The following is an 18,830-nucleotide window of genomic DNA, read 5'->3' on the forward strand; positions in this document are numbered from 1 at the left end:
GAGAAGGCTTGAGGTCGAGCTTTAGGCCCCTCGCCTACATCGAAGTTTCCGCCATCGAGTTGCCCATGAAGATTGGCTTGAGTTGAGCTTCAAGCTTCTCACCTATTTTGAAGGTCGTCATCGAGTTTCTTGAAGTGGCTTTTGAGTTTGAGCTCCGTGCTCCTCGCCTTCCTCAATTCCACCTTCTTCTCTTCTCTCTCACATTGGGAATTCATCTTGTCTTTTCTGAAACCCTTGTGATCAAAATTGAAAATCTTATGAACTTGTAACTTGTTTATATTTTCAATCAAGAAATTGTCTTCTCATTCAAAATGCTTCTAAATAAATTTTATTTCGTTGAATTCTCCCATCTCAAAGCGTCCCTGCACCGAGCAACTTTCACGAACCCCCGTGTGAATCCTGTGCAACAACGCAAAACGCAAAACATAGGTGAAGGATTTCTCAACACAATTAACAATCCTCCTTTTGGGAAAAGCATTCCCTTTTGGCTGTTGCCGTGCTATTAGCGGTCGTGTGTCATGCACAATGATATCCTGTCTGTGAACCTCAATCTGAGTCAAACAGGGACATCAAAAGCTCTAACACTCAGTTTGTCATGTTTTTCAAAGGAGGACGCAGCTCTTTTTAGAGCATGCATTATAGTGCATTTCTTTCCCAATTGCTTTTAGGTGTGTTCACATTGGCAAAGGATAGTTTCCAACCCTCTGCATTTCTTTTTCAATGGATTTGGATGGTGTTTACACCGCATAGGTAGCAATTAGCATCAGCATTGCACTGGTGTAGCCTACACCATTGCCATGCTGGTCACATTTCACCTCAGTTACTGGATGAAATGAACCTTAGTTATCAGTTGCTGATCTTGCATAATACCATTCTAATCACAATTGTTTACTTCTACAATGGTCTGAGGCCATCATCATACTCTCGGTTTATGTTTAGAGCTTGTATATATTATGCAAGATCAGTTGCTGATCTTGCATAATACCATTCTAATCACAATTGTTTACTTCTACAATGGTCTGAGGCCATCATCATACTCAAGGTTTATGTTTAGAGCTTGTATATATTCTTTCAGCCACTCAATCTCAGGAGTGCTTTCCTACTCTGTGATGCTACAGGGCACCTCTGCTATGTACAGCAGTCCACAATTCATTTGAAACTCTTTCTGTATTCCTTCAAGCTTTCTCATTCACTCGCTTAAGTTATGTTTCAAACCCTTGACATGTTCCCAAGTTTGTGGCTCCAGCAATCTAATCTCACATTCAATTCCCATAACTCCACCTATCATTTAGCTCCTGCATGATTATGGATAGCTGGAATGACTTTGATTAAAAAGCTAAATCCACATAACAAACGCATCATGAATCAATGCTTTTAGAAAACAATGTCAACAAAGTTTGTAATGCGGATGATGATGGGGTCCAAACCATTTGTGTCCTCAACCGAGCTTGAAGATTGCGATATACATCTGATGATGGGTTGATTTCCAACAGCCTATTTACGTCAAAAAGTGCTGAATGATAGTCCTTCATTGCAACAAGTGTCTGCGCACGGAGCATTAGTGCACCCGTGTGCTTGGCATCTAGCTCCAAGACTGCACTGCATTCTTCGGCTGCCTGCATAGTGCAAAATACCAATCAGCTGCTATTTAAGAAGTGCCACAAGATAGAAAGCTCTGGCAGCTTGAATACTTAGTTCACAACGTACCATCTATATCAATACGACATTACAAAGGCAAGAAAACGTTCTGCTTTTAAATCATAACCAAAATACAAACAAATGAGAATGAAGCGTGCCACAAAATTCAGCTGTAACAAAAACTATGCATACTCATACAAACTACAAGATGCATTTTATTATCAAGATTGCAACTATAGCTATTAATGGAGCATCACTGTCCTTGCTACCTCATCTTTCTCAGCACCAGCATCTGCTCATTATCAGCATTTGAACCTTGTAGCAGGCATGCTGATGTGGTGCTCTTGCAAAATCTTTTTGGAGTTTTTATTGTATTTATTATTAGTCTGAAGATCAAACCTGCCATTTATTATCAACATAATTAAGACCACTATGTGTCGGCCAATCACTTCCTATTCTTGTGTTTTTAAGTACCAGACTCTGACTACATCAGCCTTGGGTGTTCACCATTTTACCATTTTGCTCTTCTTCTCTACAAACTCATGTGCATGAATGCCCCACTTTGACTACTTTGTACAATCATTACCCCTCCCACATAGGCAGCACAATACTGCTGGCAGCAAACCAATCAGACCCATTCTTGTGTGTAGCAGCCCTACTGCCCTTGTGTGCCAATTTAGCAGCAGTGTTGCCAAGAAACCCAAGTCCACCTTCAATGATTACCCCTTCCATGGGAAAATCAAATCAGCTGCATAAGCTCATCCAAGGTGTTAAGACCCAGCTGGAAAAAGAAAATCATACAGGCTGTGTTTCTCAACTCCTCCCCCTCCTCCTTTGCCTCCCCCACCTTCGCCAACTCCTCCTCCTCCAAGATTCCTACTCCATCCCCATCCCCTCACGTTTCTTCAAGGCAGCATTGAGGAGCGATCCTTCCTTACATGATGAGGGGGGAGCCACCTTTATCTGGTGAAGGGGAGACCCTTTCCCAAACATGTGCTTTACAAGTTTTGGGGCCTCCATCACAACACGATCAGACCATTGTTATTCCCTAATGGTCCAGACAGCTTATGCAAGATTTGAAAGTCGCTCATCTTCCCAAGACACAAATGGGCCCTGTTGAGCTGAAAATGCATTACAAACTGATTAGCTCTTTAAAACAGCCCCAAAACATGTAAATTACCAAAAGTGCCATTAAACAATGCACAGTCTTAGAGAGTATTTGTGCCCCATAGGCCAAACCCTAATTAGGGCGGATCCTTCTACATCTGTAAACTGACAAGCTGCCCACCATTCAGCCCATCCCTATTTTGCAGATTTTCAGCCATTAGCCTTCATCTGTGGCTGCCCAGCCCATGCAACTATTGCCATGTCAACGTCAGCCTGACAATCTGCTAGCGACACCTTCACCTGCCCCAAACAGCTTTCATTGCCAGTCCACAGTTGCCACCTTGCTAGTCAGCACACTGTACGACATCAGACAGCTAGCATTTTGACTATGCAGGCCCGTTTCTCAGCTGCCACCTGGTTTCAGGCTGCATGTAGCACCTAATCAAGCCGCCTAGCATCAGCGCACTCTCCTCTTGCTATCGCCTGATTGTCCTCAACCTGGGGGAATCAGTTTTTTCAGCTTGTACAGGTGGTACACTGCTGCATTTACCAGTTTCCAGCCTCTAGACCGCTGTGTTCTAGTGATCAGCCTGGTGCCCTTCCACATTCACACCTCTCTCAACTCCAACTAGTGTGGTTAGAGCACTCAGAATCCATCTCCGGTGGACATCACACTCCAACTACATTCATTGCTCTGCCTTTGAACATTATGTACACACTTTCCTTCATTTACAGCATTGATTCAATCATTTCGGAGTTCTCTTTCTTCCTCTATTTGTGTTTGTGTTTTTGCATTTTGCGTTAGGGTTTTTGCATAATTGTCTGAGTTATTGGGTTTTGGTCATGTTCATAAAAGGTATCCTATGGCTATTGTGGAGAACTTGGTTTTGTGCAAGATACACGAACAACATGTTACCAATTCACAATGTCTTAAATTCCGCCGTCTTCAGATCCTACTATGTCTTGTCAGGCTTCTCCATCATTGGAGGCCTTGAGGAGACATTATGGACTCCATGAAAAACATGATGTTTCACCTTCACCTTCACCATCTTCTCCTTGGCCAAATACATGTTTCATGATAGATGAGGAGTTCCAAGGATACTTGTGTATCAAGTATGGTCACAACTACTGCTCTCCAACTCCTGAAAATCTTGCCCCTAATACATGTGGAATGGTTGGTGAGGCTGGCCACCTCTCCAATCAAGGACATACAGCACTTGGGACAGCTAGTGATCCATCTTCTTCATCACCGCCAAGCCCAATGTCACACTCATCTAACCCTTTTGAGTTATTTGAATCAAAACCCTCCCTTGTTTTTCCTTGTCGTATACAAGATCCGGATAATGACAAGTTTGCATATGTAAATGTAAATTGAGGAGGCTCTCGAAGCAAATATATGTTCACAAGTATATCTCACACTTTTGTTTCACTTGAGCATGGTAATGGTAGGTCTTTTTCTCAAACTCCTTTCATCCCTCCATCTTCTAGTCAACACATAGATTTTCTTTCTTCTACTTTCAATAATTTAGTATTACACTCCACATTTGCATCCAACACACTAGGATCTAGTTCATTTATTTCAGTTCTAGTACCTTTTTTTTCATCACCACACATTAGCTAGCTATCCACAAGTGAATACCGATGTGCACCCTAGTACATCATTAGTAGGAATTTCACCTTTTAACACTAAGCCTTATACACATAACACACCTACACTGTCTATCCTAGGACTGTTGTACTAGGCATCCCCCTCACTACCCCAAGCGTTCACCCCCCCTTCCCAAAAAAAAAAACAAATCATCAGCCTCTCAAACCTATGGATTTCCATCCTCTACCTATGGTGCATTGTTCCTCACTCCATGGATCACCCCCATACAAATATTTCCAATCTTTGCCTATCGTTTTCCAATTCCTTCTCCTTGGACTACGCATGCGACTACTATGTCTATGCCCAATCAAGCCATACCCACTTTTCGATCCATTGTGCACACATCCCACATGCATGGTGGGCACTCTTGGGTCAATCCCCAAGTGTACTTCACTCCCCCATCCTGCTCATCCTATGACCCATTTAACACTACTACTCTTGTTGCTACAGCCAAGAATTCCTTCACGGATAAGACACATTTGAATGGGTCAAACTTCACCACTTGGTTTAACTTCATGCAACAAGGGCTTGAATCTCAAGGTATTTGGGACCTAGTCAATGATCTAAAGCCCATACTTGGACCCTTGACTAGCTCATCCCGATCACATCTGTCAATGGAGAGCTCAAAATACCACAACCAATGTTGAGTTAATGTAAGGATTGCTTCTTGAGTTCCATTCTCAGTTGCACTCCCTTCTTGGTTCCAATTTTGGGCCTGAGAGAGGGTGTTGAGCTAAAAACGCATTACAAAATGATTAGCTCTTTAAAACAGCCCCAAAACATGTAAATTACCAAAAGTTTCATTTAACAATGTGTGGTTCTAGAGAGGTTTTTGCCCCATAAGAAAAACCCTACTTTGGGAGAATACTTCTCCATCTATAAATAGACAAGCTGCCCACCATTCAGCCCATCCATGTTTTGGACGTTTTCAGCCATCAGCTTTCATCAATGGCTGTCCAGCCCATGCAATTGGCTCCACGCCATCATCAACCTAACCATCATTTCCTGATGGCTGCTTCCATTAGGTGGTACATCGCTGCGATTACCAATTTCCAACCTCCAAATTGACATATTTTGGTGATTTGCCTACTGCCCTTCCACATTCAACACTCTCTCAACTCTAGCTGGTGGTTATAGCACTCAAAATCAGTCTCCAGTGGATGTAACACTCCAACTACATTGACTACTCTACCTTTGAGCTTCTATACACTCTTTCCTTCATTTATAGCATTGATTTGTTCACTTCAAAGTCCTCTTTCTTCCTCTATTTGTGTTTGTGTTTTTGCATTTTGCATTTAGGGTTTTTGTGTTATTAGTCGTGTTTGTGCATTCTGTGTTTTCTCGGTGCAAACCCCAACTTATCTTCACAGGCCCACAACAAAACTCGATTGCATCGAGCATAATGCAACTTAGGAGTTGGTTCTTTGTCCAAGCAAGCGGAAAGTGATTGGCATCAAGTGGGTCTATAAGACCAAATGCCTAGGTAATGGCTCCTAGCTAATGGCATAAAGTGGATCTGATCTTTCCTTGTCCTTATATACTTGGTTTTGTATTTCAATCAAGAACTAATAAGGCACGTTTACACTAGTTCTTATTGGGCTGATGATATAGGTCGTTGGCTTCATCTCTCCAAGCAAATCCGCTACCATGATGGGTGTTTCTCCCTAGCTCTTCTAGCTAAGGTGCTTCTTCTTTATATTTCTTCAAATGGTTCTCAACACCACACAAAAAAAAAGATATAAAGCTTCTCCTTTGGCATCTAGGTTGCATCCAAGCTTTCCACATAGTGATCAGCCTCAAAGATCTTATCCTTAGTGTGCAAGATAGGTGGTACCTTCTTGCCACCCTTAACCACCTCAAATGGAGCTTTACCAATGGATTTTACACCATGTAGTTGTATGCAAACTCAACAAATGGCAAAAACTTTCTTCCGTTGCGTCTTGTGGTTTGATACATGGCACCTCAAAATATCCAACACTATGAAATTCACTTCCTCAGACTGACCATCTATCTACACACGGAAGGATGATGAAAATTTCAGCGTGGTTCTCATATTCTCAAACAAGCCCTTCCAAAATAAGCTGGTCATTCGAGGGTCTCAATTATTAGTGATCCATTCTAGCATACCATGATATTTAAAGATGTGTTGTAAAAACAAACCTGCCATATAATCAGCCTTTATTTTTTTCCTCAGACTGACCATCTATCTACACACGGAAGGATGATGAAAATTTCAGCGTGGTTCTCATATTCTCAAACAAGCCCTTCCAAAATAAGCTGGTCATTCGAGGGTCTCAATTATTAGTGATCCATTCTAGCATACCATGATATTTAAAGATGTGTTGTAAAAACAAACCTGCCATATAATCAGCCTTTATTTTTTTCCTCACCGAAATGATATCGGAATAAAGGCCCTTTTTCACCTCCATGTATAGTACACGTACATTATTTAGTTGTACATGTGAATGCATCCTTACGTGCCCTAAATATAAATACATTTTATTCTTTGTGTACCAACACATTGTTGGTACACCCAAATCTAATCGTACTTTCACTCTCTTGCTCTCTCTATCACTTTCACTCCCCAAACTACTGCTCACTTCTCTAGCTAAGCTCCAACAATTGGTATCAGAGCCCAAGGTTATGCATGCCTTCCGAGTCCAAGGCGCAACTGACAGGTTGTAGAGGCAACTCGGGGCAAAAGGCCAGTCGGGTCTAGCTGATTAAGCACCAACCACGCATGGACCTGGCGACAGGCGACCAGGTAACAGCGTGAGCTAGTCGGGCGCAGGCGGCACAATGTGTGGCATGCAAGCAACTGGTTGCGTGGTGACATGCAACAGCAGGCGCAACGACAAGTCATGACGGACCTGCAACCAGTGGCGACCAGTGCGGAGCAACAGGCTGGCAATGACATGCATCACCAGTCCTGTGACGTAACGCCTAACAGGTCAACGGACCCCCCCCCCTTTTTTTAATCATAAATCTGTCTTTTTTAAATTAGAAATCTCTTTAATTTCTGAAATTTCCCTTGTCTTAACGGGGATTCACGCGTGGAAGCACAAGTCACGAATTTATGGGAATTTGGCTCGAAAATTTGGGGCTTCTCCCAAATTTGATCTTGTCCATGTTTGACAATGACATTCAAGTCAGAAATTGCAGACATTGTGCATGTTGACCTCAATCAATTTGGGGATTTTACCAAATTTGTCGGAGTTTTGATCTTTCGAGGAAAATTTCCTAACATTGGACCCCGAGAAATTGAAGCTTTTCATATTTTGACGACATTTATGCGTGGATGGATCTAGAATCTTGGGATTTTGTGCAGAATTTGGCAAATTTTTGCAGTATTTGCCCGTATGGTGGCTGGTTTATGTATAAACAGCAAAGAATTATTACTGTTTGAGGAAGAACAATAGTGTATTCGCTAGTTCAGCTTGTACTTCTGCAATTCAGTGCATTTACTCTTGTGTTCGTGATAAAAATGGTTGCAATTTCTTCCAGTTCAGACATCAAGAGTTTGATGGAAATCAAACAGTGTGATGGTCATGGCATTGACCTTTGGAAAGACCGTATACAGGGCATATTGTTCTTAAAGGATTGTGAGGATGCTTTGCAGGAAGATAAACCCACACAAATGTCTGATGTAGATTGAGCCAGAGTTAACAAAAAGGCTGTGGCTTACATAAAGATGGGTGTCACTGATGACATTTTGACAAGCATTAAGGGTTTAGATACTGGTTATGCAATATGGGAGAAGCTAAAAACTACCTATGAGATCACCACCCCCGTTAATCAGGTGCATTTAATGCGTAAGTTGGTGAATATGCGACCGGATGAGTCAAAGCCTACAGTTGAGCACTCGAGTGCATTTACTAGCATTTTAAATCGGCTCAAGGATGCAAATTTGGATTTTGATGATAAGTTGAGGGCGATCTTTCTGATCATGACACTGGCTGATTCTTGGGAAACCTTGGTGGTTTCTCTCAGCAATAATCCCAATCTCTCATATGATGGTGTGAGGGGTTCAATCTTGAATGAAGAAATTAGACGTATGTCTAGTGGAGAAGACAACAACTCAGCTTATAATGTAAGAGGCGGGGCTGAAAAGAAAAATGCAAATGTTAGACAGAGAAACAGAAGTAAGAGCAAAGGAAAGGAAAAGAGTGACATTACTTGCTATCAGTGTGGTTGGAAGGGCCACAAGAAGACTAATTGCAGGTACTACAAGAAGGAACAAGAGAGAAAGAAGAATGAAGGAGACAAAAAGAAGAAAGAGGATAAAATAGATGCATCTGAGACAACCAAAGGCAAAGAAAAGGCCAATGTGGCCTCCAGCATAGTCATAGAGAAGCTATCGGATATAGAGGCTGATGTATTATGTGTAGTTGATTACGATGCCCTTGTATGTCACATGCAGGATATGTAGATTACCAAGGCTGATGTGATTGATGCACTTTTGTCAGTTGATGATGGTGTCACTCAGACTTGGATTGTAGACTTTGCTGCCTCTTTCCATGTAACTCCTTGCTTGGAGTGTTTTGCTATATTCAATGTAGGCAATTATGGAAAAGTGTACCTTGGAAATAACCATCCTTGCATCATTGATGGGATTGGCACTGTACACTTGTCTTTAGATAATGGGCAAGAGCTTGTGTTGAAAGATGTCAGATATGTGTCTAGCATCAAGAAGAGTTTACTATCTGTTGGTCAACTTGACTTGCATGGTTACACTATTTGGTGGTGGTTTGTGGAAATTGAAAAAGGGTTCCATGCTGATTGCAAAAGGAACCAAGAAGGGCACTTTGTATTATTTGCGATGTAAAGCTTTGAATGGCAAGTTTCTTGCAGTTGCTAAAACTAGTTGTCATTTGGAGTTGTGGTATAAGAGATTAGACCATATGAGTCAAAAAGGGCTTGCTGTCCTTACCTCTTGAAGAGGGTTGATGGAAAAGGCTCTAAACTTGACTTTTGTAATGAGTGTCAGTTTGGAAAGCAAATGAAATTTTTCTTTTACTCTAGTGTCTCTTGTAAGTCTAATGTCTTGGACTTAGTGCATTCTGATGTATGTAGTATGCTCGTAAAATCGTTGGGTGGTGCTGCATATTTTGTCTCTTTTATTAATGATTGCTCCAGGAAGATTTGGCTTTATCTGTTGAAAAAGAAAAGTGAAGTGTTTGTTGTTTTTAAAACTTTTCTGCATTTGTGACCACTCAGACCGGTAAAAAGCTGAAATGCTTGAGAACTGATAATGGGGGTGAGTTCACATCTACTGAATTCAAGTCCTTTTATGACTTGCATGAAATTAAGAGGGAGCTTACAGCTCCTTACAGCCCTTCTTCAAATGTGGTGGCTAAAAGATATAATAGGACTTTATGTGAAAGAGTGCGGTGCATACTATCCACTACTAAATTCCCTCATAAATTTTGGGGAGAGACGCTCAAAACCACGATTCACATTTGCAACCACTCTCCAAATAGGTCCTTAAATAATGGCATCCCTGAGGAGGTTTGGTTTGGCAAATCCGCCTCATATGACCATTTGCGCATATTTGGTTGTGACGCTTTTGTGCATGTTAAAGATGAGCTAAGGAACAAACTTGACCCAAAATCCACCAAAGGCATTTTCATGGGCTATGGTGATGAGGGTGAATTTGGCTACAGAGTGTGTTGAGCTAAAATATGCATTACTTGCTAATTAGTCTCTTAAACAGCCCCAAAACACACTAAAAATGCTCTTTTAGAGTAAAAGCCTAAAACAGGGAGCGGTTCGAGAGAGTTCAATGGAATCCCTAAAACAGGGAGCGATTCGAGAAAGTTTAGTGGAAACCCTAATTTTTGGGACGCGGGCGCCCTTCCACATCTATAAATAGACAGGCTGCCCCCATTCAGCTATCATCCTTGTTTTGCAGGTTACACCAGCCCACATACCCTCTGCTGTTGTTGGCACCTAGTTTCCAGCCTACAGCCCACCTCCATCTACTGTCCAACCATCATCGACTGTAGCCACATCATCTTCAGCCTGTCCATTGCTGTAGGCGACAGCTCTCAGCTGCTGGTGACTACTCCAAACTGTCCCAGACTGCTGTTCAGTTTGCTGTTCATCATCTCCAGGGTCACAACCAACCTGCGTTTTCAGCATTGCAGGCCCTAACACTCTCAGACACTGTTTCAACCTCCTGTTTACAACACACTGTGCACAGCTTCCAGCCCCCGCTCAGTGGTACACTGCTGCGTTTACCAGTTTCCAGCCTCCAGACTGCTGCGTTTTGGTGACCAGCCTGCTGCCATTCACTATTCAGCACTCGTACACTCCGACTAGTGGTCACAGGCTTGGGATCTGTCTTCGGTGGACATCACACTCCGACATTGCTCTGCCCTTGAGCACACTGTACACTCTTACATTCATTTACAGCATTCATTCACTTCAGAGTTGTGTTCTCTCTCTCCCTTCTTCTATTTGTGTTTGAGTTTTGAGTTTTGCATTTAGGGTTTGAGTTTTGCCCTCTATGTCTGTGTCTGTGTCTATGTCTTCGTGTTTCTATCGTGGTCGTACACTCTGTGTGTCCTCAATTTAAACCCTAGCACTCTTCTTAACAGAGTGTAGTTACCTTAGTCCAAGAAAATTATTCACAGCCGTAATGTTGTGTTTAATGAGGCAAAATTGTTGAAAGGTACTTTAGCCTCTAATGATGATATGAAAAAGGTCAAATTTCAGAATTTGCAGCCACCTATTACTTCAGATGATGAGCCTCATGGAGTTATACCGCAGGCTGAAAATGATGATCTGCCGGTTATTTTTGAGCCAGATGACGGTGGACAATAAATAGGAGCACAAGAAGGTCATGGACAGCAAGATAGACTTGTTGATTATGAATATGCAGGTGCTGGTAATAAAAATGAAGGTGCTGTACAGCATGAACAGCATGCTGAAAATGGCTTACAGCAGCCAATAAATGCTGAAAATGAAATACCTCTTGATGTAGACCCAATTCCTGAAAATGTAGATCATTGGGTACACAAGTCTACACATGTAAGAAGGCAACCACATAGGTATGACCCCTCTTTGCATTATGTGATGCTTACAGATGAGGGTGAGCCTCTTACATATAAAGAGACAAGATGAAGCCCATTCTAGTAGAAATGCTATGGTATTTGTATTGAAATTGCCAAAATTAGAAGTTGGCTAATGACTTATTCTAGAACAGCCCAAAAGATGGCGTGGAAGTAAATGCTATGAAGGGAGTTCCTTATGCATCTGCTTGTGGCTCTCTTTTGTATACTATGGTTGCTACTCGTCCACACATTGCTCATGCAATGGGAGTTGTTAGCAGGTTTATGTCAAATCCTGGCAAAACACATTGAGAGGCTGTCAAGTGTATTCTTCAATACCTAAAGGGTACACAAAGAAAGTGTATTTGCTATGGGCAAGGTGCACTTAGTTTGCAGGGTTACTGTGATGCCGACATGGCAAGTGACTTGGACACTCGTAGGTCCACTAGTGGATATGTCTTTACAGTTGCTAGTGGAGCCGTTTCTTGGTGTTCCACATTGCAAAACATCGTAGCACTGAGTACTACTGAAGTTGAGTACATATCAGCTACTGAAGTTTTTAAGGAAGCTATATGGTTGAGCAGACTTGCAGAGGATTTGGGCATGTCTATTGGTACTGCAATGTTGGGATGTGATAACCATAGTGTTGTGTATCTAGCTAAGAATGCCATGTATCATTTACACACAAAGCATATAGATGTGTGATATCACTTATCAGACAGATTCTGGAAGATGGCCTAATCACATTGACCAAGATCAAAACACAGGACAACCCTATGGATGTTCTCACTAAAAGTCTCAGCAAAGCTCAAGATGAGCATTGCATACAACTAGTGGGAGTTAGTTAGAGGTTCACTTCAAACCTTTAAATGCGAGGTTGTTGGAATAAAGGCCCTTTTACACCTCCGTGTATAATACACATACATTATTTAGCTGTACATGTGAATGCACCCTTACATGCCCTAAGTATAAATACATTTTATTCTTTGTGTACCAACACATTGTTGGTACACCCAAATCTAATCGTACTTTCACTCTCTCTTGCTCTCTCTGTCACTTTCACTCCTCGAACTACTGACAAAACGAAACAACCTATTTGCTAAACCTGCAAATGATAGTTCCATATCCCGTAATTTCTTATAGGTGTCCTAGGAAGCTCAAAAATGAGGTCCATAGCAATGCTCTGCCAATGCTTAACTAGAATAGGCAAGGGCTGCAACAAGCACAGCATCTTTTGCCTATCATGCTTTACCTTCTGACATATGATGCATGTCTTAACATACTACTTTACATCTAATTCTTGAATTGGTCATCAAATTCCTCTCCCTTTGCTTGCCATCAGCCTCATTATGCCTTCAAGGCCTTGCATCTTGCCCAACAATGACATTTTCTTCTTCTTCCCCATGTGAATGTCCATACTAAGAAGCATCATTACTACTTGCATCTCACTGTATGAAGTCATATTGCTGTAATTTCTCAGCTAAGCACAAAAATCAACACTAGCACAAAGCTTTGACTTGCAATCAAGTGCCTTGGGCCCACCAAATCAGAGCATTGAGTGGTATCCCGGCAATGGAACCATGAAACCGGCCTTTCTTTTCGGAGACAGTGGTAGTTTCTAATCAAGCACTTAATTACAATTATCAATAAATAAACATGAACTAAAAAATACACAATTTACCTTAATTTTTGGACTATAGGCATCCTGTTGGCCCCAAAACCCGAGCCCCTTTCAATATTTCTTTAACTTTATTAACTAATGGATTGGGTACAAAGAGATTCCACAGTCTCCTCAACTGATCCAAAAGCCCCTTGCTGTAGCTCCAATCAACACACAAAATGGGCCAATTGCCCCTTGAATTTCATCGCGAGCTTACTTTAATTGGAGCCCAACTGACCAAATGCTGCCCCAAATTCACAATGGATGGACTGGCATCTAAAATCCCTCACAAATCCACATTTTTTAGGTATTGATTTCAGTGTACTATGCCTTCTACTGATGGCATAGGTCCCCAGGTCGCCATTTAATCCTAATAATTAAATTGGCTAGGCCAATTTGTCATCCAAGCAATCCTAAGCATTTATTAGCCCTTGAGCTGGCATTAATTGGTTAAATAATGCCTAGCTCTTAATGTCAACACTGACATCAATGGCTAATAAAATATTCTATGCCAAAATCTATCACCAAGAACCACCTAATACTTGACTAATATAACTTATTACAATGCACCTCACATTTGCACATTTGATTGACACTCAATCAAATGCTAAGCAAATCATCAAAATTTCACATCCTCGTGACAATTGTTTTCTTCCTACACATGCATCCCTTCCCTATTGTACCTACCCTTTGCATTGCATGATCTTTGCCTTTCTAAAAGGGTAGTTTGATAAATGAAAAACTTCCCCATAACAAACACTATCTAAGTGGCACTTGCTGCATAAGCATTCTCATTTGCATTGTATAGCATTTTTCTATGCATCTCATTGTGCAAGCAACTATAAGCATCCTACTACAATTTAGTCATCTTCGTACCTCTAAGTGGCTATGTACAAGCTCTCTACTTTGTGATTTGCAAGTCAACCATCCCATACTCCCAATGGGCACAAACTCGAAAAACCAACCAAGAAAAATCCTTCGGACTCCTAAGGCAAATAACCATCATCTCTAAAGGCTTGGCAAGTTCTTGGGCAGCCATGGTGCACCCATTAACCAATGGTCTTGCAGCTTTAGGGTGGAACATCTCAAGGTCAAAAGGGGTGAACATTGCTTGGCAATCCTCTTGATTCTCATTTTGGGCCTATGAGAGGGTGTTAAGCTTCGAAATGTACATTGTACGTTAAATCTTCATTAGCTCATTAAACAGCCCTAAACCTCACAGACACAATTGAGTTTCAATGTCCCATAAGCAATACCCTAAAACTTTGGTTGGTTCCATCTCTATAAATAAAGTGTGCTAGATCACTACATCATTTGTGCCATCGAGTCTGCCCATTATCATGAACTGCTGCCATGAATATTGAAAGGCTGCTCACATTTGCGATTGGTTCAGATTGCTGTCACTATCACCCCAATCCTCTTTGCGACTGTTTTTGTCAAAGTGTTCCCAACTGCTGCCCTAATCATCCTAACCTAGCCAACTCCTGACTTTAAACTTACACTGATATCACATTCTACAACTCCATTTTTATCAACTTAGGCCACCCAAACAACATTGAACACAATCCTTAATTGCTCTAGAGACTTGCATATGGCTTACCATAGGTATGGTGTCTCTAGAAACTCCAGCTTGGATCTCGTACTTCTTGCCTTTGTTGGTGAGTTCTACCTTCTTTTTCTGAGAGAAGATGGTTGAATCTACTCTATGATTCCAGGGCATGCCAAGAATCACATCGCAACCATCAAGGTCTCCGATACAGAAGGTATCTTCGTTACTGTAGCCTTGAATTTGAAACTTGAGCTTGCCAATGTAGGGTGTCACAGTCTTCACTGTGTCACCTTCATCGGCATTTAAAGCTTGGCGAACTTCTGCCGGACTGTCCATCTCTTCATTCTTTAATCCAAGCTCTTTAGCTAATTGCAAGGAAATGACATTTTCATTCGCCCCAAGATCTATCAAGAATAGTGCTTGCTTACCTTGCAACTGTCCCCAAGCTTTTAATAATTTGCGCATCTCTGGAGTGTGAGTTGTGTTTGCAACTACATCACTGATAGCATTGATTTTCACTAGTGACTTAGGCTTGTTGTCAGAAACCTTGCTTTGTCCTTTGTTTGGACATTGCTTCGCTATGTGGCCTGTTTGTCCACATTTAAAGCACTTCCCTTCTTTCATGAAGCGCTGCTTTTCTTCTTCGGAAAGTTGCTTTGCTTGTGGGTATAGATTGGAGCGAAATTGAGGAGCATTAGGAGGTGCATAGGGCTTCATCTTCTTTTGATTTGATGCCTGCTTTTGCCGCTGTTTTTGTCCTTCATTTGGGGCTGAATACTCCTCATCGTTAGCTACTCTCTTGTTATCATTCTTTTGGAATGATTTGTTGCCATTGTGCTCCATTTCCCATGTCTCAGCATGGTTAATGAGTTCCCTGAGACTAGAACAATGATAATGATTAAGAGCAGTACGAAGTTTAAAATGCAAACCTCCTTGAAACTTCCTAAGCTTTTCCGAACTGCTGATCTTCTTGAAATGTTGGACCTTCAAAAGTAGCTCCCAAAATCTCTTGGTATAGTCACCAAGTGACTCATTTTTCCTTTCCCAAAGCCGATCCCATTCCATTTTTACATCTCTTTTGAAATGAACAGGAAGAAATTGGCTTTATATCATGCGAACAAAGGACCGCCATGATTTTGGGGCAGCATAATCATATTCCAACCCTGTCCACCAAGTATGGGCTAAGTCGGTCAAATGTAAAGCTGCAAACTTAATCTTTTCTTTTTCTTTATACTTATCACGACCATACAAAATTTGAAATTGACGAATAAACTTTAGAAGAAGATCAAGATTTCGGAAACCATCATACATACTGAACTTGATCTTCTTTTCAAGTTGAGATAGTGACTTAGTCTTCTTCTTCTTCTTATGCCTTCGTCCATGCTCGGATCTTGAGGTTGAAGATGATGAAGTGCTTGATGGGGATGAAGATGGAGACGAGGGTGAAGAATGTCGACGCCTTTGACGATGATGAGGTCTTCCACAAGAAGGATGTGACTCTTCGTCACTAGAAGAGGGTCCATCAGAGTAGGCGCCAAATGACTTTGAAGAAGAGGATGAGCTTCGACGCGATCTCTTTCTTTGTCTTGAAGTAGAATGGGACTGCCTCTTAGAAGTAGTTGGACTTCTTGATTGGCTCCTTTCATTGGTATGGCTTTGTCTCCTTGAAGTAGATGGGCTTCTTTCCTTGAATTCTTTGGGATTCTCAACTTTTTCTAGTTTAAGAAGTTGCTCAAGAATTTGTTGATTCTCCTCTCTAAGACTTTGAATGGCTTGAAGGATAGCACTCAATTGATCCATTGAGACTCTAAGAAAAATATGCTCAAGCACTCAATGCAAGGGCTGAAAAACAAACAAACTTATAATTGTAAGCACTACCAGTGTTGGGGTGAGGACCGAGCCAAAGCTCTGATACCACTGTAAACGCCCCAAACAACGTAGTATGCTTAACAATTATGATATTCGCTTGTGTTTTCGAGATTTAATATAAAAGAGAATGAACACTTAAAGCTGAAAATGAAAATTACTCACAAAATTACAGCCATGAAAATGTAAAAGTAATGGAGACAAGATTGAGGGTTGAAGATGGACAACCCCCCCCCCGGAAGGAATGTATTTCTGCTCAACCCAAGTCCCTTAGGGAAGAGCTCAGTTACAATCAACCTGAGAGTGAGGAGAAGTAATTCTCACTCTCACAAGATCATGCAAAGATGTACAAACACACATGCATTATCTATTATGCAATGATAAGAACTGATTTCTTTACAGTATGAGAGAAGAAAGAGGGGAAATCAGTCTTTCTCCATCGTTGATCAACAGTACATGGATAGGGCTTGCTTCTTGTTCCTAAAATGGAAGAAAGAGCTTGAGAAGGAGATGCTTTAATGAATTTACAGGCTTGCTGTCCTGTAAAACAGCAGTGATAGAAGAGGGAATATGGAGGAATTTGATAATGGAGAAGTGGGGGATGATGATGGGGATGGATGGGGCCAGTTTCTGGCTATCTGTGGGTGCTGTACATGAGTTTACAGCAAAGAAAAATGATGTTGAATGAAGAAAAACGAGCTCTTATTTATAGGAGAGGAAAGAGCTAGTACAAAAGGGGAAAGTGGAGTAGCACAAGACAAGTGTCCAGCCACATGTATTGAGATGTGACAAGTGGTGGGACACTTGGAAACTTGTGTGACAAGTGTCTTGACACTTGTCTCTTCTCTATGGCCTTCCTTTTTGGACTGAATACTGTCAAGAATAGAAACAACCAAATTTAGTAAGCACAGTCAGAGTACAGAACTTACTATTTTTAGAATGACATCCCTATTTTTTAGAACTAGCATTTTTAGGCTAATTTGAGGCTCCTAAAATTTAGGGATCTCCTAAAATTTAGGGACTCCCCCCAATATGGATGTCATATGAAAGCTTTTTCCGTGTACATCGCAAAAACGGTATCAGAATCTTCATGTGACTTTCCTATGCAAAGAAATGCGCATTTCAAGCTTTTAGCCCACACATGCATATTATACAAGCATTTCATGATCATGCCATCTTGTTGATTGTAACTGTCTGTTCTGGTGGATCTAGCCCACACTTCAAGGCATCAATCCTTTCTGTGTGCGAGTCTAACCCTGATATGTATGAGTTCTGGTCACAGACGCCCAATCAGGCCATATAGGTGGAAGTGTAAACTATCTTTTCTCTAACCCACTGCGTGGGTCCACCATAACCTGTGACCACTCATCAGTGGCCAGCTCCACTGCACTTTTCTTTATATCTAATTAGTGCGAAGGAAATAAATTTAATAAATCATTATATAGACAAATTAATGAAAAAGGATACAAATTCTGTTACTATAGAGTTGTGACAGCATGAGCCTAAGGGATCTAGAAGGCTAATAGAGTAAAGCCTGGGAAAGCACCTTCATAAACAAATCTGCTAGGTCGTCCTTTGTCTTGCAGTAAACCACATCAATAGTCTCATCCAAAAGCTTCTCCCAAATGAAATGGTACTGTAGCTCAATGTGATTCATCCTAGCATGAAACACAGGATTCCAAACCAAGGCAAGGCAACTTTCATTGTCGCAATGAAGTGTAGTAGGACTGGTTGACTGGTAGCCAAGCTCCTTCAACAACCTCCGAAGCCACACCGTCTTGCATGTGGCAGAAGATGCCACTCAATACTCTCCCTTAGTTAAAGATAAGGCAACTGTGGGTTGCTTCTTACTACTTCATGAAATAGCACTTGCACCCAAGGTAAAGCAATAACTTGTCATGGACCTCCGATGGTCCTCATCACCAGCCCAATCTGAATCGCTCCAACCTGTAAGCACAAGATTTGAACCACTAGTATCTGCTAGATACAAGAGCCCTAGATCGGGGGTCCCCCTTAGGAACCGCAAAATCCACAAAGCAGCCTGCCAATGTACCTCTTTAGGTTCAATCATGAACCCGGCCGACAAACCTACAACATAACACAAATCAAGACAAGTATTGAGAAGCGAAATCAGGGACCCAATAAGCTACCTAGAACAAGTAGCATCCACCAAAGGTGAATCAACATGGACCATGGCCTTCCAACTCAGATCTATAGGAGTCGATAGGGACTTGCATCCGTCCATCTCAAACATAGTCAAGGACTCCTACACATCCCACTATTGGAATATTAGGAACCAACTCCTCCCAC

At 41.5% G+C, this 18,830-nt stretch overlaps 1 protein-coding gene across 1 annotated transcript in view; it reads right to left on the reverse strand.

Annotated features, from left to right (window-relative positions):
• Positions 1–18,830, reverse strand: part of LOC148011127 (Tetratricopeptide repeat (TPR)-like superfamily protein) — a 56,327-nt gene that overhangs the window by 24,094 nt on the left and 13,403 nt on the right. Inside the window, exon 2 of the mRNA XM_087669844.1 lies at positions 1,428–1,616. Within this exon, the coding sequence (XP_087525970.1) occupies positions 1,428–1,616 (189 nt within the window). The remainder of the gene's footprint in view (positions 1–1,427; positions 1,617–18,830) is intronic.

Source organism: Lygodium microphyllum, chromosome 28 (genome assembly GCF_053477565.2).
Source record: "Lygodium microphyllum isolate KBCC chromosome 28, Lygodium_microphyllum_v1.1.10, whole genome shotgun sequence".
Taxonomy (NCBI): domain Eukaryota; kingdom Viridiplantae; phylum Streptophyta; class Polypodiopsida; order Schizaeales; family Lygodiaceae; genus Lygodium; species Lygodium microphyllum.